This window comes from Phaethon lepturus, unplaced genomic scaffold (assembly GCF_000687285.1).
Source record: "Phaethon lepturus isolate BGI_N335 unplaced genomic scaffold, ASM68728v1 scaffold11998, whole genome shotgun sequence".
In the NCBI taxonomy this organism is placed as follows: domain Eukaryota; kingdom Metazoa; phylum Chordata; class Aves; order Phaethontiformes; family Phaethontidae; genus Phaethon; species Phaethon lepturus.
This window is the reverse complement of record NW_010558325.1, coordinates 1-27,964: the sequence shown is the minus strand read 5'-3', so window position 1 is coordinate 27,964 and position 27,964 is coordinate 1. Positions and strand designations below refer to the sequence as shown.

The following is a 27,964-nucleotide window of genomic DNA, read 5'->3' as shown; positions in this document are numbered from 1 at the left end:
CGAGAAGAAGATTAAGAGATTTGATTTAAAAAAAAAAAAAAAAAAAAAAAAAAAAGGTATTTCTATTTCAGTGTGCTAGAACAAAGCCGCAACTGGAAACTGAAGGCAGAGGAATAAGCAGGGGGCAGGAGGCAGATGGAGTGTTTTGTGCTGGGCTTTGTAAAAGTCATGTTATGGTTTTAAATTTCCAAATGTAACAACACTTGCCCCTTTTTCTAAAGAGCATGGTGTATTGTAAAACATTCTAGTTACACTTCTCTAAATGTTCCTTTCTTTTAAGATTTTATTTTTTAGTATTCATCTGCTGATTTCTTCAGTAATATCCTTAGTTGTTTATTTCTCTTGGGGTTGGTATTTAAAATTTTTAAACTTCTTTTAAAGAAAAGGCAAACCTGATACCAAGCTGTTTTTACAGTTGGTGAAAACCTGAAGAGTTACTTCTTGTTCAGTGTTTCTTCCTGATTGAATTCTAGTTCTGTTGTCCTACCATCTTAGGGAAACCTGAAGTGCAGCCTGATAGTAACTTGTATTATATACATTTTTTTGCCTGCAGTGTGCGAAAAGCAAATTCTGAGTTGATAGAAGCATCTAATGTTCAAAGCCGTAGTTTGCAAAGCTGTATAAGTTCTGATAGGCTTCCTTTTGTCTAGGGCATGTATTTGATCATTGAGACGGCTGTACGTATCAGACAACAATAAACCGGAATCTGTCTGAAACAAGAGTTTAAAAATTGTGCCAGATCCTCATCACTGTATATTTGTGGCATATCATGTTACGTTTGTTGAGCATAATGATGTTGTATTGAAGATAGAAGTCATTGTGATGATCTGATGTACTATCCATGACATATTTCTTACATGGAAAAATTTGGTAATTGTGTTCCCTCTTTACTTAGCTGTGTTGGTCACTGTGTTGATAACCGTAGCATGCTTTAATTGTCTTCCTTAAAGCCTGCCCTGTTTGTGGCCACGATAAAACTGAATAAGCAGATACACTTTATAAGTAATCATTCATCTGCATGTGCTGCCTCAGCCTCACAAAAGAAGTCTAGAACTGACTGCCCCTCGATTGATTGCATCAGTGGATTTCTAGGATGAGGAAGGTCAGCAGGATTTTTATGTTGGTAAAGCAATAGTCTTCAGGGAAAGAAGGTGTAACTGGTGAACTTGAGTCTCATTTGGCTTAGAGAAAGTCCCCTACCATTATGGGCAGCTGATGAGAGAGGAATCCACCGCAAGATCTTGCACTGGGGGCTTTTGCTTGTCTGGAATTCCAGAACTAGCATCGGGATGCTGGGTTATGAACTGTAGTCACATCCTTTACCTTTAATATCTCTTCTTGGCAATCACCATGTTGTATTTCCTTTATAAACTTCAGTACTTTGAAATCATGACTAAAATCTTTTTGAACTTACCTCTTTAGTCACTTTTTTATGGGACTATCCCAATGGATCATTGAGGTCGTGCTACTTTTCCTGGTACTCATAGTCTCAGTTGCTGCTTTCTGAACGATGGACGTTTTCAATTAGCGTAACCATCCAGCAGATTTGCTAAAGTCACTGAACCAAAATCAAATATGAAATTTATTTTAATTGAACCCACTCTTGCTTCAACTTTTACGACAATATTGTTGCCAATAGAGGAACTAGTCGAAGTGAAATTTGGTCTTTAAATATATAACCTAATCGTAATTTTTTATTAAGTGTTTTTCTTGAAGAGCCTTTTGTTACCTTTTTCTACATAATATTTTTTTTTTATATTCTATAAATATCTGCCTCGTCTTACATATATCTTCATAAATCTAATGCGCTCTCTTTTTCTTCCTAGTATATTTCAAAGCAAGTAAAACAGTACTTACTTTTTGGTCTGTACTTTTCCTGCTCCTTCCTGACTATTTTTTTTTTGTGTCAGCAAGCTTTTAGAATTTATTTCAAGTATTTTTTGTTGTTCTGAATGTCTGTACAGAGAGATTTTTCTTTACAGTTACATTTTTCTCCTTCAGGTTTAACATGATACGTTTTTTTCTGAATTATTTCTTCTCTATGCAGTTTACTGGCTTTCTCCCCGCACCAGCTGCCTTACCTTTTATGCTGGATTTCATAGAAACTTCTCCATCAAGATTAATCCTTTTCTGTCTGCTAAATGCACGAGTTTAAATTTTCCCTGCCATTACGTTTTCTCTAAGCTACTAATTTGCCATCCCTGCTTGTGGAATCTTACTAATCCAACTTCTTTCTATTGGTTTTATCTGTGTCAAAACAGATTCTATTTGGTTATGAAGTAGAAACTTCCTGGGAAGCGATTGTATTCCACAGTGTAGCTAAGTGCCTGATTCGTTTTGAAGCACTTGATTGCTTACAATTTATACAAAATTCTGTGTCAAAATTAGCTGTCCCTTGTCTTACTTGGGGTAGTTCTGCTTGGCACTTGCCGCCTCCTTTTGACAAGAATGTTCCTGACTCCTTTCTTGGTATGGCAATTTTGTTATGTTCTTGTCTGCAGTATGACAAGATAGGTTTGTAAGAGACAGCAGCTAACGCGTTTTGTAGAGGTGATGGACAGCGGAAGTTTTAAAGTGTTGAGTGGAAGTAAACACGATCAGCTAAGTAAGCCCATTGATGTACTCTTCTTTTTCCAGACTGTTACCTGCATCTCTTAAGAAGCTGATGTCACGAATACGTATTTTATGAGCACTGTGAATAAACTGGATATTTATGATTTTAGTATTAGTGCAGTGGTTTGGGTGTTTCCCTTTCCACATATAGAGAGAGAGAACCATGAAGGGGAAAAAATAGAATAGACCCCTAGAGATGTGATTCCAGGAGGCATTGTTACTTTTACTGCTTCAGATCATGGTCTTTTCCTTAATTTTATGATCTTAACCTTCAGAAAGATATTTAAATAGGATGTAAAGGACACCAGCAATGAAACATATAGGACCTACCATAGGTTGGTACAGTTATTTAGATCTGTTTTTTAAGTGTCTGCATACATTCAGATCATTGTCCTTCACGTGAAGTATCAGTTGACACCTTTCTGAATTGAGCAGTGAAACAATAAATCCAAGTAAATACACTTAAAATTTCCCAGCAGTGAAGCAGTGCATGTGACAGTATGCAGAAGGTATGGAGATAGAAGTATTGCTGTATTCTTCACAGAAATTGAGAATGAGAACTTAGTTTAAAAAAAGATAAAGGTACTGGAAAACTGATGAATAGATGAGACTTGATCCATCCACAGCTTCCACATTCTGTAGCTATTTCACAAAGTAAATTGGATCCCATTGTTGTGATAAACCCCAGTGGGCAGCTCAGCTCATGCACTCCCCTGCAGTGGGATGCAGAGAGAATTGAAGGGTAAAAGGGTGAAAGCTCGTGGCTTGACATAAAGGCAGTTTAATATGAAAGTGAAAGTTATACATGCAGGCAAAGCAAAATGAGGAGTTCATTCACCCCTTCCCATCAGCAGACACGTTGTTCAGCTATTTTCAGGAAATCAGGGATTCTTCGCACGTAACGGTGGCTTGAGGAGACAAGTGTCTTCACTCTGAACATCCCTCCCTTCCTTCTCGTTCCCCGGCTTCTGTTGTGGAGCGCGATGCCGTACGGTATGGGATGACCCTTTGGGCAGTCGGGGCAGCTGTCCCGTGCCGGCTGGGTCCTCTCCCAGCTTCTCATGCACCCCAGCCTGCTCGCTGGCGGGGCAGGGTGAAGGGCAGAGATGGCCTTGAGGCCGCGCGAGCAGCGCTCAGCGGTGGCTAACGCATCCCTGTGTTACCCAAAGCATCCCGGTACAAAGTTACCTCCATCCCATGCAAAACCAGTACACCCACTTATAAGTTTGTTACGTTCTCCCTCTAATTCAGGTGAATTTCTTCTTCATGAGACAAGGATCTTTGACATAAAATTGCTTTTTCATTTTTGCCTCTTGTTTTATAATACACCTACCTTTAAAAAATAGATTTGAAAAGTAAACTTCTGGGGAAAGTTTTGTTAAGAAAGCACATAGTTTTAAAGCACTGTTTCTCTGATGCTTCTGTCTGCATTGTTATCTAGAATTGCTGCAACTGTTTTGCCCTGCAGTCACCTACTTCTGCTGTCCACCTCTCTTCCTTTAGACTAATTTTAACCTTACAGTTCCCTCAGTGACTCCATGTGCCCTGTTCAGATGCTACATAAGACTTTGCTCCGCTGCCTGACATCCGTAATCTTGTTTCTCGTATTGCTCCACCTTCCGACATCATTCTGTGAACTCTCTTTAATGATTAAATAGGCTTTAATACAGTAGTGCATACTTCCATGTCTCTCTCAGCCACAAGGCCACAGGTGCCTCCTTCAGATATCTTTGTAAAATACACGTTTGTTTTAGTTAGCTCCCCAAAAAGCTAACTTGCCTCATCCATTGCACTTTAAAATCTGTTCTTGCAATGTCAGCGTTTTGGAGTTCCTGTGGCTTTTTACACCTTCTTTTTCTATGTTCTTGTGTGTTGCTTCTTTACTTTTCCTTTCTGGTCTGCAAATCTGTTCTTTGAAGAATTGAAATATAATATAGTTGTCAGAGTATTTCAGCAGATTTTGGTCCATGTTTCAGAAGCAAATCCCAGAAGCAATTTGATAAGCATATTCTTTTCAGTCCTCAATACCCTACATTGCTGTACGCACATACTGTGCAATTATAAGTAATACAGTTTCAATGAATGTGTCATTGAAACCTATTGATGAATCTAATATGTATTGTTCTTTCTATGTTAGGTTGCAGTAAAGCTTTTGGTTTTAAATTTTTTGGAAGCAGTATGCTCTGTGGAGGTTTGCTAGATCTGAATTCCAGGCCAATTTTTCTAGGCCTAAATTTGATACATTACTTAGAAATGTAGTGATGTCAACTGTTCTGCCGGTGCGTGTGGTCAGAAAAATACTTTAGCAGAACCTGGTGACCAGTTTTCCATTTTCATCACCTTGTGAAGCACTTCTTTCTCTTCAGTCTCCTGCAAAGACAGTCAATTGTGTTTCAGGATTGCAGATAACTTTACTCCAAAGTCTTACTGTTTTTTGTTTTAAAGATTATGCATAATAATAAAATGATAATAACAGATTAAAGCTGAACCATTAATAGAGCATTCATCTTTCTGGCAGAAGCCCAGAAAAAAAGCAGTGGAAAGCTCTAGTAACAGTGACAGTGATTCGGGCTCCTCTTCAGACACCTCAAGTGAAGGCATAAGTACTAGTGACTCCGATGATCTAGAGGAGGATGAAGAGGAGGAGGAAGAGCAGAGTGCTGAAGAGAGTGAAGATGACGAATCTGATTCTGAAAATGAAGCACATCTCAAAACCAAGAACAAGGTATGACACCTCACTCTGCTGCTTACAGTCCTGTCACTGAAAGGTATTTGTGGAAAAATTGACCTGTTCACGTTTGTACCAGTGAGCAATTATTTAACTACACATTAATGAATGCTAAGAATACTTTTTTGGTTTTGCTTCAGGGTTTTCTGGGTTTTTTGCTTCCTCTGTGTGTGTGTGTGTGTGTTGTTCTTTATGGGCATGGAGTTTAACAGTTGGTAGACTATTATTTTTGTTACAAAGTGGGACATGTAAAGAAATTAAGTGCTATGTGCTGATAGTGTGTTGGAAATATATCTTTCTACAGATATTGCTTTAGCAGTTGCTTTTTCCCTAAGAGCGCGGTTTCTTTTCCTGGTAGCCAATAGAAGAACAAGATTGGAATCCCGAGTATCCTGTTATGTTTACAGTCAAAAACACATTTAAAAAACAACCATCATGTAATACTCCTTTTCTATTAAGCATTGGCTTCACATGCTGAAACTATTAAAATTTAAAGTCATTATTTTTCATCCTCTGCCAAGAATAGTATGATTGTTTCATGGGGACTGATGATGGACTTTTTTTTTTTTTTTTTTTAATTAAGGATCTTTAACTGGTGTTTTGCAGGTGCTAATGCATACTGGCATAACAGATACGAAAACTGATGGACAAAAACCACATGAAAAGTCCCAAGAAACAAGAACACACCAGCAGATACCTCTTGTGTCTGATTCCCAGACTCACTCATCATTCCAGTCCCAGCAGAAGCAGCCTCAGGTTTTGTCACAGCAGCTTCCATTTATTTTCCAAAGCTCTCAGGCAAAGGAGGAATCTGTGAACAAACACACCAGTGTAATACAGTCCACGGGATTGGTTCCCAATGTGAAACCTTTGTCTTTGGTACATCAAGCCAAAAAGGAAACCTATTTAAAACTCATAGTTCCTTCCCCTGATCTACTCAAAGCAGGGAATAAAAATACCTCTGAAGAATCTCTCTCTTTGACCAGCGATGTAAGATCAAAACGGGTGAGTGAAAAATCACTGGGTTTTTGTAACCTGCGTTGCGTGTTTAGCAAGATGCAACATGCATGTGCTATCAAACTGTTTTAAATATCGTGTTTTAAAATTGTATGTATATTTATTTTCATATCATGATTTTTTGACATTTTTAGAGTTGATATGGATTTCTCAGTGGTGTAAATTTGATTAAATTGTGTGAGTAGTGTATGTTCTGAACTATGCTTTTTGTTTGGGGGGGATGTGTGTTTGGTGGTGGGGGTTTTTTGTGTTTGTTTTTGGTTTTGATTTTTTTTAAAGGGCATCAAATATTGTTAATTTCAGAGATGATTCACTATGCTGTACAAGTGCCCTGAACTATTCCATAATTTTGTGTCGGAGAAGGGTCATTTACTTGGTGGTGCACATGCATGCATGTGTACCCCAATGTATACATGATGTAGTCGTACTGTCCCATAATGCCAAACTTGAGTTTCTTGCTCATCACATAGTGGAACTTTACAGCTCTGCTGAAAGCAATCAGTGAACTGGTGAAAGTAATGGGTATAAAGCAAGCAAAGGATTTTGTCATGCATCTCTCAAGGAAAATGAGTAGCTAAAATGAATATCAAAATAAGAAAAGTATTTGTGGGTAAATTCTGTGGCCTGGATATTCTTCCTCTGCTTCTCCTAGTTTCTGTCAGAACGCTGATTTAATGGTTCCTATATCTAGTATGTAAGTATAGCTTAGCTTTGTTTCAAGCTGGGTAGTTTTAAGTCAGAGTAACTAAAATTAACATTTAATGATGATTTTAAACAAAGTAGCTGAAGGCCTTTTTTTACAAAAAGGTTCGATTAATCTTGGGGTTTGTTTGCTCATTAGTGACAACAGCACTGATAGCTGTTAAAACTCAGTATGGCCATCGCAATAAATTTGATCTTCCTTTTTACTGGTCAGGACTCCACAATATGTTTACATGCGTGTGTCTTAACAGTTCTGTAGCTTACAAAAATTCTTTGTAAACTCTTGGTTTATGTATCTTGTTAATAGTGATTATGGTGACCAGCAATGAATTTGTGTAATTTCTGTTCAGTTAGATTTGAGAGGAGATTAGAAAAGAATAAAAGTCTATGCATTTTAGAAATGTTGAGACTTGACATAGATATAAAAGTATGTTTGCCAAGGCAAGTTTCATTGTTAAACTTTGTTTTAAACTAAGTAGGATTGGTGAAGAGTAAATTGAACTCTGATTCACAGCTAACTCAGTCCTCAGTGAGGACTGAAAAATATTTTTATCACATAGTTTTTATTCCTAGACAGAAGAGAAACACTGTTTTTCCTTTAAACACCGAGTTACTTTGGAAAATTCAAATAAGCTAGTCATTTACCTGAAATGGTTAAATAAATTACAATTATGAAAACATACGTCTTTGCTATTGGAAGAGGCTTCTGCTGTCAAATTTAGGTTATGAGTCTTTAGCTGATGATACATCACCCATTTAGTCATTTGATTTCTTTAAAACTTTTACTGGAAACATACGCTGTGTGAATATTTATTTTAAAGGTTTTCATAATTTCATATTCCGTTTTAAATGTTAGTAACTTAAAATTATTTTACTTAATATTTTAAAAATTATTTAAAATGTACCATCTTTATCCATTCTATTATTTTTTTCCATCAAAGGTGATGTATTTTCTTTTTCCTTGGAAGAGTCTTGAAACTAAAGACAGTGTAAGCTTTACATGCGTTTCTGAGCAACTACTGGTTAAGTTCTACCTGATGAACTTTCAAGTACAACTTTTTCGAGTTAGAAAACCCAGTATGTCACGTGATTCTGAGTAATACCTTTTTTCCCCCATGTTGTTTTTTGATACAATTTTTCTGTGCCAAGAGCTTTCTCTTGGTTTTCTGCTAGTATTGTAGCCATTAATGTGTTGTGTTTACCTTGTGCTTTAAAATGAACAAATTACTAAATCTAGTTTTATATTCACTAATGAGATCTATTCATTTCAGCATATAAAAAAGCAGGGTTTTTCCTATGCCAGTAAAGAAGAGTAATATCTTTTAAAAAAACCTTTTCTCAAGATGCTTAATATCTTTATGAAAAACACTGTCTAGAGTGATATAGCAAGTGGAAAAGCTTCCCTACATAATTTAGATCAGCTTCATCTTGAGTTCAGTTTGTGTTTTCCTACTTGATTTACAGTGAAAATCATGAGACTAACTTGTTACTCCTGTCTTCTGTTGTAGCTAGCACCTACTTTTGACCTATTAAAAAAGCTTAGCAAATGTTTAAGATTTCATAGAGTTCACCTGCCTGAATACTAAAAAAACCAACAAAAAACCCCAACCCATATTTTATTCCTCTGTCTTCTTGTTTCTTTAGGAACAATATAAACAGACATTCCCAGCGACACAGCTAAAGAAACAGGAATCATCTAAGAACCTGAAGAAGGTTATTGCAGCTTTGTCAAGCCCCAAATCAGCATCTAGTTCACCAGCTCATCGAAAACTCACATCCTTGGAAAACAACCATTCTAATCCATTCCTGACAAATGCACTTTTAGGTAATCACCAACCCAATGGAGTTATTCAGAGCGTCATCCAGGAGGCTCCTCTTGCACTTACTACGAAACTGAAATCCCAGACCAAGATCAATGAAAGCGTAGCCATTTCTAGTAGTGCCCCCTTTTCTTTGCCAGTAAACTTGAGTGCATGTGGGAAAAAACCAGCCGGTAACCGGACGCCTGTTATGCCCTCTACCTCTCCTGCGTTACCTGGTTCAGGAAAGGATAAAACAGTCAGCAATAATGCAGTAAATGCAGTAAAAACACAACACCGCCTTCATTCTGCAAAACTGGTGGTGGAGCAGTTCAGAGGGGTAGACTCAGATGCCCCCAGCAGTAAGGACTCTGACGACTCAAATGATGATGACGACGATGATGAAGATGAAGATGAGGATGATGAAGATGATGATTCTGATGATAGCCAATCAGGTGGTTTAATCTTTTATTAGGAAAAGCAAAAACTTTTTTTTTTTTTTTGAGTATTGAAAACATGCATTTCCCACCGTATTTTAAAGTAGGGATAGGAGATTTTTGGGCAGCGTGGCACACAGCGTACAGATATCCTGGGAAGTAGCACATGTCTCCCAGTTGCCCATTGTGTCATATCCAAAATCACGTTGTGGGTATTCTGATACGTGGTCATACGGCAAGTATACTTTCAGCTGTGCCGGTAAGATGGCTTCACAGCCTTCTGGAGAGGCTGTCAGAGACCTACCTTCCAGATCAATCACCCAGCCTGCAGCTCACGTACTGCTTATGTGGCAAGGAGGGGGACGGAGGGAATAGGCTTGGTTAATTATTCTGTCTGGCAGAGGCCATCTGCAGAACAGGCTTCCTCAGCCAGAGAGGGACTAAACAAAGGCCCTTAAATTGTCAAGAGTGGCAAAAAAAGGATGTTTCTAGCCTTTGTTCAGGAGCACGGTAGCCAATGAGCAAGATTAGAGAAAATTACCGGGACAGTACTAAGGGCTGCAGTGTTCACAGATAGCATTCAGACTACTATTTTAAAGGCCCATAAGCAATTCAGAAAGGCAAGGCCTGTTTCACAGAGTTCATTGTATTCCTGGTCATTCTGTTCTCCCCTGTGTGCTGATACCCCTTGGGTCCAGCTCCATCTTCATCGTTCTCTTTCCCGCTCTCATCCACACATCCTGTACTAACCCTCTTTTTTTTCCTCACAGCTGTAGCCTATCTTCAGCTCCTTATCCTGTCCACCCGTCACTCTGTCTCTGACTCTCCCTTTGCCCAGATCGCCACACTTCAGTGCTGACACCTTTCAGCCTGTACCCAGCTCCATCGTTTGCTTCCTCTTCATGATAGATTTCACAACCTGTGAAGTGCCCTTCCAGTGGTAGTGTTCAGCCGCTGCCTGCCTCACAGGGGATGTCTCGCCTGTAGCTCCTTCTAGGTTAAACAGTCGCTAAAAATACTGCAGCTTCTGTGTCTCATCTCCTCGTGGAAACACAAAGTCATCCGTCTGAAACAACAGTGCTTCATCATGCAGAATTACCTTTATGCTGTTACATTTGTAGTAATTTTAAAGTTTAGGTAGTTAATTTTAACTAATTTATACTCGAGTGATGTTATAAAACATAAATTGAAGTCAATAATTTAATAAGACAAATGAGTAAGACAGAAAATTTTGCAAGTGTTAGAACTTAAATGTATTTGCCATTAGTTATCAAGTCATAATGTGCCTTTTGCCACACTTTTTTTTGAACAGAGTCTGACAGTAATTCTGAGTCAGATACAGAAGGGTCTGAGGATGAAGATGATGAGGATGATAAAGATCAAGATGAATCGGATACAGACACTGAGGGAGAAAAAACTCCACTGAAACTGAATAAAACTTCATCCTCTGCGAAGAGCTCTTCCATTGGTCTTGCAGCTCATTCCACCCTTCTTAATCTCCAAGTAGCAAAGACCCCAAGCTCTGCACCAGCTGCCTTATGTCCCGAGTCCCAGTCTGCGGTTTTTCTTGGGACAGCACCATCTACTCTTGCACCAAGTACACACTGTGGTACCTCAATGTCTTTTGTTATAGTACAATGTAACATCTAAGTGGCATGTGTTGTAAAACTTAGTTACAAAAGTAGTTTAGACACTAGTATCAAGTGATATCCTGACATACGAAAGAAATTTTTTTTGACAGTAAGAGCTGTGATTCAGTGGAACAACTTCCCCAGGGATGCGGTAGAGTCCCTGTCACTGGAAGTTTTCAAGATGTGGTTGGACAGGGTGCTACATAATCTTACCTAGGCTCCCTTTCCCACAAAAAGTTGGACCAGATGATCTTTTGAGATTCCTTCCAAAGTGGGACATTCTGTGATTCTGTGATCTTTTCACGGCTGTCTGCAGCAGGCGTTAAAATCAGTCACAGAATTGCGAGTTCTCAAGACCTGAACGTGACACTTAGTCCAGGACATTTTAACTCATACAATTATTTGAGAGAAGATAGGATGAAATAGCCAGAGTTGATATTTATTACATTACAATTCTTAATTATTTACTCTTTGTTAGTTACCATTTTATCCTCAACTATATATTATTTATTTCTAATTTCTATGCGTTAACAGTTTGCATTCTGAACCTTCTATTTCTGCCCCCTCCTCAACAAATTTAATAACTGTATTTAGTTAAAATACAACTTTATTTGTTCAAAATTCACAGTAGAATTTGTGGATTATGTGCAAGGAATTATTTTTAAGAGGTTCATGAAAAGTACATTTAGCATATGCCTGATGTTACATAGCATTTTTAATACTTCCTTTCGTGACTAATTTAGTAATTACTACTGGTACAGGAAAGAATGCATTTTTGAAAGTCACACTTCTCATTTTGCATGGTAACAATTGAACGAAGTTGTGTATTTACTACTTTGAATTAGAAACTTTATATTTAATTAACATGCAAGTAAGTAGATTTTTAAATGGGGACACCCTCTCATAAATTGGCTTTTATATTTGGATTCAGTGGAATAGGAATTTGATTCCACGTCATCAAGGGCATTAACTTTGAAGCAGTGTAATGTGATCTACTTCATATTTTTCCCAGAAGCAGGCCCGTTAATTGCACAGTTTGTAAAAGATTTCCCATGCATTAAGAGTAATCCAAATTGTTAAAATACAAAGTGAATTTTTTTGCTCAGGAATCCTTGTTGATTTATGATTCCTTGAAAAAGCTGATAGTGGATCTTTGTCTGTTTATGGAGGTGTATTAACTAATAAATTAGTTTTGTGTCTTTGTTTTAGGTGTAGTAGTTTTTCCTAATAATAATCATCACCATAATACAATTAAAATATTTTTGTGTCCATTTTACCTAAAGCTGGTCAGTCACTGAAGACTTCTTGTGTCTCTTCTCTGTATCTGTTTTTCACTGGACAACTCATTTTTTCAATTCACTTGTATTTGGACAAGCAGGCTCCTCTCCTCCACTGTGACTATCAGAAGTAACGCGATAGTCGGTCACGCTAGTTTCAGATTGCGGACACGTGTCCGAGAAGTTTGACATCCAAGCGTGGGCAGTTCCCCGGCGCCATCTGTAGCTGAGCTATAGTTTCTGTAGTGGACTTTTTCTTAGCAGTTGCTTCCAGGTCGTGCAGGCATCTCAGTGGGAAACCTGTGCTGTTGCATCATGTGATGCTCCTTTTGGCTGTGAGAGGTTGGAGCAAGTTTCAAAGGGTTCAGTCTGATACTGATACTCCCTCGTGTCCTTGCCACAGGGAAGAGATGTGTCACGTTCTTCACACAAGGTCCAAACAATGTTTTTGAGAAATGCATCTTCCAAAAGTTTGTCTGTGTACATAGTTCATGTCCAACAGCTCTCTCAAAGAGGCCTGAGAAAAGTACGAGCCCATGGCACTCCGCAGAACCCCATGTTTGGCAATTGTCTCTGTCATCTTATTGGTTTAGTCTATTGACGGGCACAACACAACATCTGTTTGAACTTTCAAAAACTGGAATAATCCGAAAAATTTTCTGTATTTGGCTGTTTGCAGCAATCTATACACAGTTTTCGTTGAAGGCTGAGCCTGTTAGAAGTATAGATTTTTAAAGTAAAGAGTGTTCTAATTTTCATCTTCTGTACAGAAAAAATTTAAATACAGTCTAGTATAGAAAAGCAGGTGTACAAAGAATTATTTTAGCAATATCTGAGAGCGCCAAACAAGGCAAGCAGTTCAATATGACATAATTAGGTTTTCTTCTGTTTACAATCTCAGAAGAAGAGGTTAAAGGAAACTTGGAGGAAAATGTATTTCAAAAGGGGAATAGTTACATTAATTTTTTTTGTACTTGAGGTACGTAATGGCTAGAATGTAAAAATGCTTTATCTTTTGGTTTTGGGATATAAGGATAAAAGTATATTTTAGGAACATGTTTGCATTTTGTAAATTCTCTTAGGTGCTAATCAGAAATTCTGTTTTAGGTATTTCAAAAAGACGAAGAGTAACAGATGAACGGGAGCTGCGTGTTCCTCTCGAATACGGGTAGGTTATGTATATACTTGATATTCCTTAAAGGGAGATAATACCTTCAAAAGTCAGTTGGTAAAGAAATGACTGTTTAAAAGTTTTTTGAGGCTGAATAATAAGGAAAGGGCTTCAGCAACTTAGATCTCCAACTCACAGTGAATGTGAATCTCTTTAGAAGTGTCAACATATTTCACATGTTAATTTTTGTGCATCAAATTTGCTATTTTGCAAACAAGACCCGTCGCTTAGCAGTTTTACCACTGGAAATTAATCCTGATTAATTAGATCTGAGCCAGTATAGACTTCAGATCACTCTCTGAAATATAGGTGTACATAATTTAGAATTTGGTAATACGTAAGTAGCTTGATACAAATAAATCCACACGTAGTCAGAGTTTGGACACTACATAATAACAATTTCTGGTTTTGCCTATTTGATTTATGATATTATTGTCACATTTTAGATATGTGCCTTTTTCGTAAAAATCTTAAGTTGATACAAATTACTTGTTTTTAAAAAAGTGTGTTGTTGTATGCAACTATTTCACATTACTGTAGCTGGCAAAGAGAAACCCGAATAAGAAACTTTGGGGGTCGTCTGCAAGGAGAAGTAGCATATTTTGCACCGTGTGGAAAGAAGCTGAGACAGTATCCTGAAGTAGTAAAGGTACATTCCTTTTATTAACTTCTGTGTTCTAATGCTACTAAGCATGCTTGCAATTAAAAAATGCCATTTTTTTCCCTCCAGTAAAGATACTTATGTCAAAATATCCTGTGATGTGAAGCGTAATGTATCTCAGTCTGTTACTGATTTGATCTCCTATAAATGCGTATTGCTTTGATAGAATATGCAAAACATTACACTCACAAAGTTAGCTGTACATCAAAGCTGGGTTGTAATTATTTACAAGCTGAAGTGGAAAAATATGTGATTTTTTCAGTATCTCAGCAGAAATGGAATAATGGATATCTCAAGGGACAATTTCAGCTTCAGTGCAAAAATAGGAGTGGGTGACTTCTATGAAGCCAGAGATGGACCGCAGGTATCCACTTTTTAAAAAGTAAAAGTCTTTGATCCAAGGAACATTAACTTAAATTTAGGTGAAATAATTTTGCTACAGTCTGAAGCATTGCCTGTTCTTAGCTAATTCTTTCTAAAGATTGTGCTTGTTTCATAATAGTAGGTATATTAAGATGCTGAGAGCTTGATCCTTGGCAGTGTTGAAAACCACTCCTCAGTGATTTTATTAGGAGGTTGCAGGAGTTTGGCATGCCTTATGATCAGCTCTGAGCCTGGGTTTGTCTAGTACGAAAGAACTCTGAGCTACATATTTTATCTTGGTCGGTGTTCAGATATTTCTGACTAAAACTCTATTTTTTCCTTTACTGTATAAACTTGATATTGGTAGTAATTTATATGTATGCATTAAATCACACTCTTTTTATGTATTCATGTGCATAATATTAATAAAATATGTGTTTAAATACAAGTGCTACCTGTATTGAGAATACCATCTGAGCTTCCTGAAGCATGAGGTTTTTACAGGAAGGAGTGCTGAGTTTTACCAGTTACGCTTTACAGGGGTAGAACTGTTAGATCTTGTGTAGATAAACCACACAAGGAGAAGTAAAATTAAAATTTTAAGGAAATGAATACTGTGTTTGTGCCATACTGTGTTACTGTATTTTAGTCATCTTGCCGTGTCTTCAGGATGTGCACGAAAGTTTTTGGACTTATGTCAGTGAACGTATTTGCTTCTTTAAAAGATAAGTATCCTGAATGTGTTAACTACAGGAATGTGGACAAACACCATGATCTCAGCAATCTTGAATTCAGGCTCTAGCTAAGCCTTGTGTCCTTGTGACACCCTGTAGAAATACTAATGTTTACATGGTATAAATTTGAAAGCAATACAGACTGATTGCATAGTAAGCAGCTGCTTCCAGGTGGTGCTTCCGATTCATGGCTTACAGGGTAAAACACTGCTAAACCCTGTTCATGTTTGGCCTTCATAAAACAACAACTGCAAGTTGAGTAGTTGTGAACTTCATTATGTACCTGATTGAAATAATTCCTTATACTGTGACTATAATGTCATGTCTGGGTATCTGCTGTCATTTTACCAGGTAACAATAATGCCCATATTACTTCATTAGTCTTGTCCCCTTCTCTAGTTGTCTCTTCTTTCTCCCTGTAATTCATGAGCTGATTTGCAGATTTTGCCCTTTGTTACTATAGAACTTGAGAATGAAGGCAGGTTTCTGTAAGCGAGGTTGGCAATACGAATATTAAGTTGCTGTACATCTCACTGTAGTTTTCACTCATATAGTTTGTGGTAGGTTCCACTGAGACTTGGTTAGACAAAGGAAAAGCTTTCTTATTTAAAAGAAAAAAAAAGGACTGGAGGGCAGCTGTTTCAAATGTGCTAAAATGTATTTACATTTTATGTGTGAGATTTTGAATGAGAAGATTATAATGTAAACAGTTGGGCTACACTCAGACTGATAGCGTGCACTTAGTAAAACAGTATGTGATACTGATATTTCATGAAGAGAATTTGCACGCTTTTTACTGAATTTTGTAAATTGTCCACCTTCAAAACAATATGTGGTAATCATATCTTCACCGATGTCTGGAGGTAATTCCAGGAGTTTTATTTCTGCTTTTGCTGTAATTTCAATTACTCTGTATAGCCTTTGTGGTTACTCTTCCTTTTCTTCGTTATATATTTTTGTCATCTTTTGAGACATGCAGCATGCATCCAAAGTGATTGGGTAAGCTTCACAAAGCTTAAAGATGCAACAAGATGTGAAGAAAATGATGTAAGGGCTAAGTGAGTTATACTGAAGAATTACCTACGGCAAGCCAAAAATAATGCATTACCTGCTTCTGATAGTGCCTGTGTTTCTTCTGGTACACAAGCAACCAGATATTATGGGTTATTCAAAGCAGTGCTTAACTGCTTTAACAGAGAAGCATATCTGGCAGAAGTGGGACACGAAATAGTGGGGTTAGAGGAATGTTTGAAGTTTGGCAAATGTGGAGGTTCACTGACAAGACCTGGAGGCTTTAAACTGCTGTGGTTTAGGAAGATCAGTGTGAATGTGATTTGGGGTGATGGAGGGCATGGGTTCTTACGAGTTTGAGTAATACGGTAATTGAGTAATATGGGTGGGAATACTGCATCAATTAGTAGGTGGAAGAGAGTGTTGTGGAATGATACTGAGCTGTGCCCTAAGATTGCATCTTGCTGGCTTTGATTAATATAGAACACCAAGAGTATCCATCACAGAATGGTTGAGGTTGGAGGGGACCTCTGGAGGTCACCTTATCTAAACCCCCCCCTGCTCAAGAAGGGTCACCCAGAGCCAGTTACCCAGAACCACGTCCAGACAGCTGTTGAAAATCTCTAAGGTGGGAGACTCCACATCCTCCCTGGCCCACTTGTTCCAGTTCTCGGTCACCGTCACAGTGACAAAGTGTTTCCTGATGTCCGGAGGGAACCTCCTGTGTTTCACTTTGTGCCCACTGCCTCTTGACCTGTCACTGGGCACCTCTGAAAAGAGCCTGGCTCCATCCTCTTGGCACCCGCCCTCCAGGTATTTATACACACTGGTGAGATCCCCGTGAGCCTTCTCTTCTCCAGGCTCAGCAGTCCCAGCTCTCTCTCAGCTCTTTCCTTTGCAGGGTCATGATGTAGCTAGAGAAAACATGACTCTGGAGCTGCATTCAGATCCATTTTAGCTGAAGATGAAATATCATCAAGGGCAAAATACAGGCTTTTTAATCTGGATGTAACTTTCTGGGAGTAATAGTTAAGTCATGGTAAACATAGCATGCACTTTTTTTTCCCCAGTAAGATTTTGCATAAAGCTGTGAAAATAATGTTGGTGGGTTTTTTTTCCGAGTGAGTCTAAATGCTTGCCTGGAAAGGCAGCTGATTTCAGGAACAGGAAAGGAAGAAAGTGCTTAAAGTGCCTTTCCCCATCTCTCTAGTGTGAAGTAACTCCTATGTGCGTTACTCTTCGTCAGAGTGTCTGATTGTGGCGCTGCCTCAGAACAAACACGGTGCATCTTCATAAGGCATGGAGTCTACCTCTTTTAAGCCAATTCTCAAGCTTACTGTTATTTACTTAAGAGACTTAAGTATTTAGAAGTCTAAGGTGTTTATTACAGATGCAATAGAAATACCATACAGAACAGCCAACTATAAAGTCAGCTGTCATAGGTGTTTGTAATGTAGTAGTCATTATTTGCTTTTTTTATTCTGCAATTCAATTTAGAAAGCTTTGTTATTAACTTCCTCTCACAAATCTAAACTGAAATTAGTGAGGATGCAGAGTGGCTATGGTTTTGTTCATTAGCTTGCTTAACAGGCATTGAGCTTGATTCTGCTAGCACGCATGGTTATCTAGTGCCTTTTTGGCAAATGTCCTGATTATAATACAGTATTGCAATAGGTGGTAGATTCCTGAAGGTGAGAAATTGAATTACATTCTTATTTTGATTGGTTTCAACGCTAAAACACAACATTCCACTGTGCTATTCCAGTTTTTTCTCTAAACATTTGTGTAGTGAAGCTTAGATTTTATGGAAAGCCTTGATTCTCCTATGTTGGGGCACAACCCCCATATTTTTTTCTTTGGAATATTGAAAATCCACAGAATATCAGATTGTATCTTCTTTTAATAGATATGCTTTTTGGGTCAGATTTTAAAAGATATAGATGATCAATTAACTCCTGCTTAACCCTTAGTGGATCTGTTCTGTACTGTTTTTGTCTTGTCCTCTCTTAAACTTGTTGAAACTTGTTGCATCCATGATGTCCTTTGGCAAGACATTAAACAGTCTTCTCCCGATTCCTTGAAACACCAGCTCCTTTTGCTTATTGAACCTTCTACTAGCTTCATTTGATGGCCTCTAGTTTCTCTTTTAGGAGGCATTAGGAAAATGTAATATACATCCATAGCATCTCTGGCATGAATGATCTTGTAGACCTCTCTCTTTTCCATGTATTTGTTATCATTAGTGTCACTAAACCATAGAAAATACAAAGCAAGAGCAGTCTCCACCGCAGAATCGTGGGTACTTCTTGAACTGTGGCTGCTTCTCCTCCTTTTCTTTGAATTCTACGTAGCCTATACACGTGCCCTCCACCCCCCACCACCCCCCGCGCTTGCAGTTTATGGGATAAGATTTCCTAGGTTGGAGGTTGGTGTAGGTGATAAGTACAGTATTAAATCTGGCTTACATTGCTCAACACGCTGAGCCTGTGACAAATTGTAGGTAGATAGAAAATGAGTTAACTTCTGTTTAACTGGTAGAGGTAACTTTTGGATTAAAAGGTCCTTACCGATGACGCATTTTTCACATAGTGGTATGGTCATGATTCTGAACAGCTTGTTTTTAGGAGCATCGCTAATAACAAAGCCCTTTGTAATTCAAGTGTGAGATGTACTCTTGGGATGGTCTTAACTGGGAGTGATTCAGACTTCCAGAAAATAGCTTCCTTGGAATCTGAATGTTTCATTAGCAAAATGCCATTTCTTTTTTGAATCTTACTTGTAATTATGAAAAATGAGCAGAAAGAATTAAAACATAAATTGTGAGAATAAGCAAGGAAGAATGTGTTTTATGGTACAGTAAATTTTATTTCAGTATTTATGTACATATAAATGTGAAAACTTTGGTAATGCAAATGTATTTTTTATGATCAGATATTTAATTAATGTTTTATAACTTACCAACTTTCATTCTTGCTTTAGCAGATGTTTTCAAAATCTTTAATAAACCTTTTTAACGCAAATTATGGAGTAGTCCTGAAGGATATTTACATTTTTCCCCGCATTTTTCAAAAACTTGGGAAAATGGTAAAAGATGTTACAATTTTGAAATACTCCTGTTCAGTCAAACAGGGTCAGATAGACACCGCACCTGCTCTGCTTAGCAGATGCAATGAACTCTAACTTGGGTATTTATATTAACAAAGTATTTTAGTATTTGTTTTTGAGATTCCAGAAAACAATAGTAGTAATAGTGAAAGAAAGTGTTGAATGTATTGCTGCATACTTTGTTTAGTTACAGAATATAGCTAACATAACTTTTAGTTCAGATAGGTGGATTCTTAAAAGTTATGAACTTTTGATTGCTTCAGGTTGGCACAGAAATTAATTTCTTGCAGTGGATGAGGGGAGAACTAAATTGCACTAAATAAAACTTCAAGGATAAAGTGGGTCTGTGTTTTTTCAACTCTGTTGTTGAGATCTACAACACCCCAGAAAGCAGTATTTGAAAATACACTGCTGCATTTGCTTGTTATGTATGTCAGAATTTCTGTAAACACTAACAGTTGAAACACAGTGACTCATAGCTTGACACATTTTTTTCGTTCACGTTGAGCAGTGGATTATGTGAAAGCAGGGTAGTTATTTTTGAGTTTACATGATAAGGAAGAATCTATTTTGCCTTTTAAAAACGGTTGAGCAATAAGCGATTTGGTCAGAAAGGACTAGAAATAACACAGCAGTGGCATACCTGCTAGGTAATACTGTGCATGTCTCTGAAGAGTTTTCAAAATCTTGCATAGCAGTACAGTTCACAAAAGTTTATAGTGGTAAGCTCTCAATATATAGCTCCTGTGCATCATAAAAACATTGTACTACCCAAATAGTACATCACAGCTCTCGCATATTTTATGTATATAACTTACTTGAAAGCAAAATACATATATATATATTGCTGTTAATGTTTTCAAGTGTCTTAGATTTATTTTTCCTTCTTTTAATCTGTGTTTATAATACCTGTCTGTGAAATGTGTCAATTAAAAGGGTGTACAGTGGTGTCTTCTGAAGGAAGAGGAAGTCATTCCCTGTATCAGAGCTATGGAAGGGCGTAGAGGACGACCACCAAATCCAGACAGACAGCACTCTAGAGAGGAGTCAAGAATGAGACGACGGAAAGGCCGACCTCCGAATGTTGGTACCACTGAATTTCTAGACAACACCGACGCAAAGCTTTTAAGAAAGCTCCAGGCTCAAGGTAAGAAGTATGTTTTCACAAACAGAAGGTATCAGTATATAGAGAGTTAATATTGTTTTCTAAACAGGAGTGATGTGTCTTACTAGGATGTTAGTATACAGTATTTTATTTTGGAAGTTTGTCACATGCTTTTATTGAAGCCTTTTTCAAGATCAGTAGATGTATATATGATTAAAGGAGGAAGCGTGTGTGTAAATGCATGTCTCAGCTTACTCTGTAGTTACTTTATTTAGAATTATAAAAATTTTAAAAAAACAGACATCCAACAATCTGGTTACCACTGATGTATTTTTTTTTAATTGGCAAAAATTAACAGCTCTTTCTTTTCCCCTGTATCAGCTCAAACAGTGGACCTAGAAATTGAAATTGAGGAGCCATTGAGGTTAGCATTTCTGTGGAGCTTTTGGCTGTTCCCGGGAGAATACTTTTCTTGTGAAATCCTTGACAGTGACAAGATTTAAATGCCCATAATGTTGAGTGGCAATAAGTGGTGCCAATGTTGACAGTAGAACGTTCCTTATATCAAGTACTACTATATATCAAAAGGGTGAGGGCCTGGTTTTAAATAAACATCAGGTACATGACTTCTGAATTTCAGTTATTTAGTCCATAACTGTATCATATTTTCTGAAGTCATCTAATCCAATATGAAAAATTCTTACAGCCCAGGAGTGAGGATGTTTGTTTTAACTTAAGACTTAACTGTTCTTTCATGTGTTGACTCTGGAAATGTTTGGGTAGTTACCTGTATTTTGCATAATGTCCTTGCTAGCAGTACATGTGCCTTTAATATCCGCCCTGGTGCGATTCTTTGCATCCTTTTCCCTTGTTGCCTGCAAAGAGAACTCTTCTGTATAGATATATTTAAGGCATGCAATGGTAGTGCTTTGGACACATGGGCAGAGAGAAGGCAGTTTTAGAAATACTTTAGTACGTGGTATATCTTGTAGTGTTGCACAGCTATTTTACCTGTGTGTTAAGGCCACCACCACCTTTTGTTCAGTCTGAGAATTAGGAAACTGTGTCAACTACTGAAGCATTGTAGCAGTTCCTGAGAGGCTGTGTATTTATTGGTGAGCCACAGTAACTGATTCCAGAAGTCTTTTCTTCTCAGTGGGAAAAGATAAGCCCTAGTACTAAGCCATTTTGCTTCACTTTATATCTTTCCTTTCCCTATACTTGTAACTGTAAGGGGTGGGGGGGAAGTATTTAGGAGCATTCTCCCATGTCTGTTTTTTTCCCACCACATGCTGTAGCGTTTAATAAAAGGAACAAAAACATATGGTCTATATATACGAGAAGGTTTGGAATGTATAATATTTGGTGTTATGTATGTTCATATCTACGTTGCTGTTTTTCTCCCCTCGTGAGAACATAAGAAATAGTTTCCTTCAGTGACACGTAAGAGCTTAGTTTATTAATAAACGTTTGACTTAGAACCTAGTCAAATACTTTGTGAAATTCTGAATACATTATGTCCATTAGATTCTCTTTATTTCCCTGTTACTGACACTCTCATTGAAGCCCCAAATTAGGCAGAATTTCCCTTTGTAGAAGCTATGCTATCTGAACTGACGGTCTTTTATAATGTACTCAGTAAGTACATCTAAGACATAATATGTACAGTAAGACTCTACCACCTCAACAGGAAAGGAAAATCAGAGTAACTGATCTGCAGTTTCCAAGACTACTTCTATAGCCCTTTTTTTTATTTGATGAGAGTCACCAATCCTATGACAGTGGCTCTTCTTAATAACATGGTGAACACCCAGATCAATGTGTCTTAAGGTTTCATGTTAGTGTTCCTTCAAATTTTTCAGCTTACTCTGTCCCGTCGCAGTGATCTGTTAACATCTGACTTACCTTCTTGATCTAATACTTCTTTTATATTTACCTCAGATTCATCTAGCTCTTTTGACCTGTCTGCTGTAGATGATGTACTGAGTAGGGGAATCTACCCAATATCTTCAGCAGTAGAGACTGGCACAAGTCAGTTACGATTCCGTAACCTTTTTTCTAGGGCTTTCTATCCTGTTCATTGTTAGGTACCACTGATTGCATTTCTGGCTTCCTGTTGTGACTTATGTAAAGATCTTTTACTTTCTGCTCAGGCATCCTTTGCAAGGTGCTCTTCACATTCTTTTTTAGCCTAAGTCGCTCTTTAAGTTTGGCATGTCAGAGGTTTTCCTGTTCTTCAAGCTTGTAGTTTTTTACATGCTCACCATTTTCCTATGACAGCCTCCTTTTCCCAAGAGCCACATATATGGACCACCTTTTTGCTTTTTTAGATTGTGGCTCAGTGTTTACCTGGACAAGTATACATTTTTTTATCTGCTTCTAGGTTGCTCACTTGAAGTATGCATGCTTGAAGACTGCTTTGTTACAGCTTTTTTTAGGGTTCCACCAAATGGACTACATAGAGATCTCTTTATTTGTTGTTTTTATGTTGTGTGACTTGATACTGCACTTTGTGTAGAAGGCTGGTCTTCTGTCTCTACAGCTCATCCTGATATTCCTGTAATGTTGGTACCTGGTAACAGCGTGTATTATTAATTATCGTTGTCCACTACATCTGGATTATCAATTAATACCAAGAATTCTAGATTCCCTAATTTCTTTTTTAGATTTCTTGGCTTGATTTGGAAGCCCTTAAATTTTGCTCAATACTGCACATACTAGTTGAATGGCAATACAAGTGGTTTGATTTGTCGTTCCTTTTTTTTTTCCCCCCCCTCCTTCCATATAGGTGTTTGTTTCCCATCTGTCCTTTTCAAATGCGTGCTGAACATCAACTACGTCCTCCTCATGGAGTGTGTCAATTCAGACTAAGCGGTCCTCTGTATCTGTTGTCCTTTCCATAGTTCATAGTTTAACTTCTCCTCTATAACATAAATTCTAATTTCCACCTGCTGGTTCTGTTTCGTTTAAGGTGTAACTTCTCCTGTATGTTTTCCCGTTGGCTCTGAAGGTTTCCCTGTTGTTGTGTACCTATTTACACTACCCTTGCTATCTACAGCATCATTTTATTGATACATGGATTTTCCATATGTCTGCCTGCATCTTGGTCATTGCACAAGAAGCTGACAGTATTTTGGAGAATGCCATTAAAGAGGTCCTGGACCTCAGTGTTTTGAATAGCAAGCTGAATTCAGCCTCCAGAAGATCCTTCCTATAGCTATCTTATGTCAGTGTGTTCGTGAGCGGTTCATCCAGGTTTCATAGATATTCCCACTTAAAGTAGTAGGATGCCTCAGGAAGTGACTCATTAGCGGAAGAGTGGCTGGCTGTAGGTGGCCACAGTCAAGAGGAGTGTGCCCCAGGTGAGCGTGCTCTTACTGCATTGTTAAAAAAGGATTAGATAATTACATGAGGTGACTTACCAGGAAAACAGTAATTCCATGCTTTCTGAATTAGATGTTGATTTTGTACTCTGACACAAATGTGTTCTGCTTTAAAAAGAAGGAAGAGATAGTTTTTAAATGAAGCAGCGTTATTGACCTGATCACTTAAAAGGTATTTTTTCTTCCAAAAATAGTACTTTCTTTTATGTAGAAACTATCCATGCTCATTTGCGCTGTTGATGTAGTTACTGGTACACGAGATACCACTAAAAGACAGGTAATAGTGAAATATCAAGATAAATTGTGTGCATAAGCGTTTTCTTTATCTTTACCTCATGCAAATGTCTGCAATATGAGCTATATCTTTATTGTTGGACAGCGCTGTTTTTATGAACTTAATATTTTCCTTTTGTAACAGAAATAGCTAGGCAAGCAGCCCAAATAAAGCTACTGCGAAAACTCCAGAAGCAGGAACAAGCTCGAGCTGCCAAAGAAGCAAAAAAACAGCAAGGTAAGCATTACTTGTGAAACTTTGTGCACACTAGCAGATTATTGTGGGAAGGAAGGAATTATTTTGAATAATTCATTTTGAATTAATGAAAACTTACCTGTCTCTTGTGATGTTCTGCTGAAATTAATTTTTGGTTTGCTTTTGTTTGTTAGCTATTATGGCAGCCGAAGAAAAGCGAAAGCAGAAGGAGCAGATAAAGATAATGAAGCAGCAGGTAAACTTTATGTGATTGATAAATAAGCTCTTTAAATTATGTTTTGGACTATTGAATAAGGAGTATTTTAATTATTTAGTAACTTGTTAAGTATGCTGATTACAAAGTGAATGTTTTAAATCTAGTTTTAAAGAGCACAAAGTGTCTTTATTTAAAATTCTGTAGTTATTGTCGGTGTTTTCAGGACATCCCAATTTTGTCTGTGTTGATTTAAGCCACCCAATGGATGTAATTCCTTAAAAAATTAAAAAACATGCTACTAAAGTACAGTGATGAAGTCTTCCTTTATTTGGTTCTGTGAAAACAAACAGTTTTATATCTGCTCGTATAAATACTATTGTGTAATTAGCTTCTTCAATGATTCTGGCTGGCTGTCAGTGGTTTTAGGTTGTGTGCGAAGGCTTGTTTCTCAACATGCGGGTTTTTAAACATACAAGTCTTGTTAAATATTGTCGTAGCAAATACTTCCAATAAAAGTGAGCCCGTATAAACTTTACCAAATGAAGCTACTTACGGAAGCAGGCTTTTAATTTTTTTAACAACTGATTTTAACAAATTAGTGAAAAGTTAAGTATGTTGGGAATCTGAAAATCTTTTAAAAGGGAATAAAAAATTTTTGCATCTAAAAATATATTTGCGTTGCTGGTTTTTTACATTCTTTCTGTTCAGTATGAAACTTACTGCAGAGTTCAGAATTAAATACTTCATCTGTTAGCAGTCAAAGGACAAGGTTTTTTAGCTTTCAGAGGAAAGACATTTTTTGTGTTCAGTACCATTATTGCTTCAGTTTTTTACCCTCTTATGGCGACAGAGAATTAAGTATATAGAACCTTGTAGAGGTAGGAAAAGTTCACTTCAGAAGGCCAATTCAACCTGTACTACTGTTGAATTAGTATGTGTACGCATAGTACAGGTAGTACATGTAATTATTTTAAAACAAGAATGTCTAAATATTGTTTGAATTAACTGTTTATGTTCAGTGTTCATATTCCTGTTATAATAGTATTTATAGCAACTTAAATTAAAGGGATATGGGGAGGTGGAAAGGATGAACATTTACCATTAAAACCAATATCTTTTATTTGTGATAAAAACTGTCACTGAAATTTCCATGAAATTCTATAAATATTTACACTTTCTGGTATGTTACTTTGTAATGTAATAGGATTTTTAGCTCTAAATAGAATTTTGAAGTTGGACGTGGGAAGAGAGGATACCGGGTTTGATTGCCACTGCATGCACTGCATCAGCTTCTCGGGACGTACCATTAACTTACTGATTTGAAATACCTCATGCCTTTCGTTGCAGGGAAAGTATTTCCTGAGTGGTGCAGTGTCTTCACTGTAGTTTCATGACTGGTTTCTATTTATGTTGTAGTTCAGTTGTGTTTTTTCTAAAGATGGTCTAGTTACTTTTTTTGACCTCTAGTTACACCTTTTCAACCTGTTGTGTTAGGCTCTGTTTAGTAATTTTATGTTGCAGCTAAGTAGCATTTAGACCTCTATAGAAGCTTCAGATCTAACATTCCGATTAGAAATTAGCAAACCAAAACATGCCTGTATTTGATTTATTTTGTGGTTTTTAATCTCAGAGAGCAATTAATTAGGATGAAATAATGGAATCATAGAATCATTTAGGTTGCAACAGACCTTGAAGATCATAGAGTCCCAACTGTGTTAACCTAACATTGCCAAGTCCACCACTAAACCATGTCCCTAAGCACTACATCTATACTATACCTCCAGGGATGCTGACTCCACCACTTCCCTGGGCAGCCTGTTCCAGTGCTGGACAACCCTTTTGGTGAAGAAATTTTTCCTAATATCCAATATTATTTTCCTAATAGCTAAACCTCCCCTGGGTGCAACTTGTCCTATCTCGTTACTTGGGAGAAGAGACCAACCCCCACCTCACCACAACCCCCTTTCAGGTAGTTGCAGAGAGCGATGAGGGCTCCCCTCAGCCTCCTCTTCTCCAGCCTGAAGACCCCCAGTTCCCTCAGCCGCTCCCCATCAGACTTGTGCTCCAGACCCCTCCCCAGCTCCGTGGCCCTTCTCTGGACATGCTCCAGCACCTGAGGGTCTTTGTATGCTCTCATCATCCCACTACTTAGAAATAGTGCTAGAAAACCAGGTGTCTCATTATTTTGCCCGTAAGTGGCATCCTGGGGTTGTTAAAAAAAGCCAATGAAAACACGGCCTGGGTCTTGCTGGTAAAACGTTACAGCAAGTCCAGCTGAAGGTACTGCAATGCTGCTTTCGTAGTAGCCCCTTCCTAGTCACTTTGGCTCAAGCAGCTGTCTTGAGATAATAAAACCTCAAATACGTGTGGTAGAAACGTTTAATATAAGCTTGGGTTATTACTATTTAGCAGACAAAACCCGTGCAGCACGGGAAACGTGAAGTAATCCTAAAGTTGCAATGATTGCATTTCTAAATCAGTGTAATAAGACTTTATTCATATTTTAGGAACTAATTCCTGAAAAAGAATAAATCAGAATATAGTTACGCAGCAGCCATCTGCGGAGTGCTTAGCTTGATCGTTTCCTTCTTACTGTGATGAAACATGCCGAAATGTGCTGTACAGCCTGTGGCCGCTCTTGCGGTTACCGGTTTTGTAACTTTACTCTTCAGCATATATAAAACTCGGTCCCCCGAACTGCATATTAAGGCATCCAAACTCATCATCAATTACCGGAATGCTTTAAAAACCTGGCGAAACTGCAGCGCAGTTAGCTGTGGGTGTACCGGCCGGGTCGCAGCACGCAGGCTCTCCACGTGGTACCATCGCCCACTGAAAGGCTGCCGGAACCAAGGCGGAGAGTAGTGGTTTGGTGGAAATGGAAACGTGATGTTTTTCATGTCGTAGCTCCCATTTCTATTCATTGCTAAATAGCTCCACCATTGCCAGCTAGAATTTGAATGCTGCTGGCTTACTTAGGTTGTCATTAATCTGGTCCTCTCAAAGCTGTTTGAAAAAAACCCACCAAACTGACATATACATATACCATGACAACTTAAACGTTAGCACCTATGCATCATGAAGTGTTTGTTCCTTCAGGGATATACCAGACATCATCTAATGCTAGTGAAAATTCTAAGTGTACGTTGTTGTATGTGAACAGTTGACTACAGTGGGTGTGAGACTCAGTATATATGTAGAAACTTGGTCATTTTTTTAAGATGTAAAAGTAAATTTACTTTCTCAATATTGTTTTTATAAAATTAATAACTTTTTTCCCCTTTGTAGGAGAAAATTAAGCGAATCCAGCAAATCAGAATGGAGAAGGAACTTCGAGCTCAGCAAATTTTAGAGGTAAAAATAATGGCTCAAATAAAATTTTTGTGTTGTGATTTTAAAGAGTGTTGTATTTTAATGGTTAGGTATGCAGTCAGGGATGTAACTAAACATAACATCTCTAACAACCTGGACTTCCAAAGGCCAGTTCAAAAATGTTCCTTAAAATACTTTTGCTTAAAAAAACAAAACAAAACAAAAAAAC

The 27,964-nt window shown here is 37.7% G+C and overlaps 1 protein-coding gene across 1 annotated transcript; it reads left to right on the top strand.

The window, feature by feature from the left end:
- Positions 1 to 3,596: 3,596 nt before the first annotated feature.
- Positions 3,597 to 27,845, top strand: LOC104625416 (bromodomain adjacent to zinc finger domain protein 2B-like; the record flags this gene model as incomplete). Its single annotated transcript, XM_010293033.1, has 11 exons — positions 3,597 to 3,606; positions 5,112 to 5,338; positions 5,948 to 6,346; positions 8,705 to 9,314; positions 10,609 to 10,905; positions 13,312 to 13,372; positions 13,916 to 14,024; positions 20,186 to 20,396; positions 24,156 to 24,248; positions 24,401 to 24,462; positions 27,712 to 27,845. Coding segments are annotated over exons 1-11 (2,213 nt in total), but the record flags the coding sequence as incomplete, so codon positions are not given.
- Between the last annotated feature and the right edge of the window lie 119 nt (positions 27,846 to 27,964).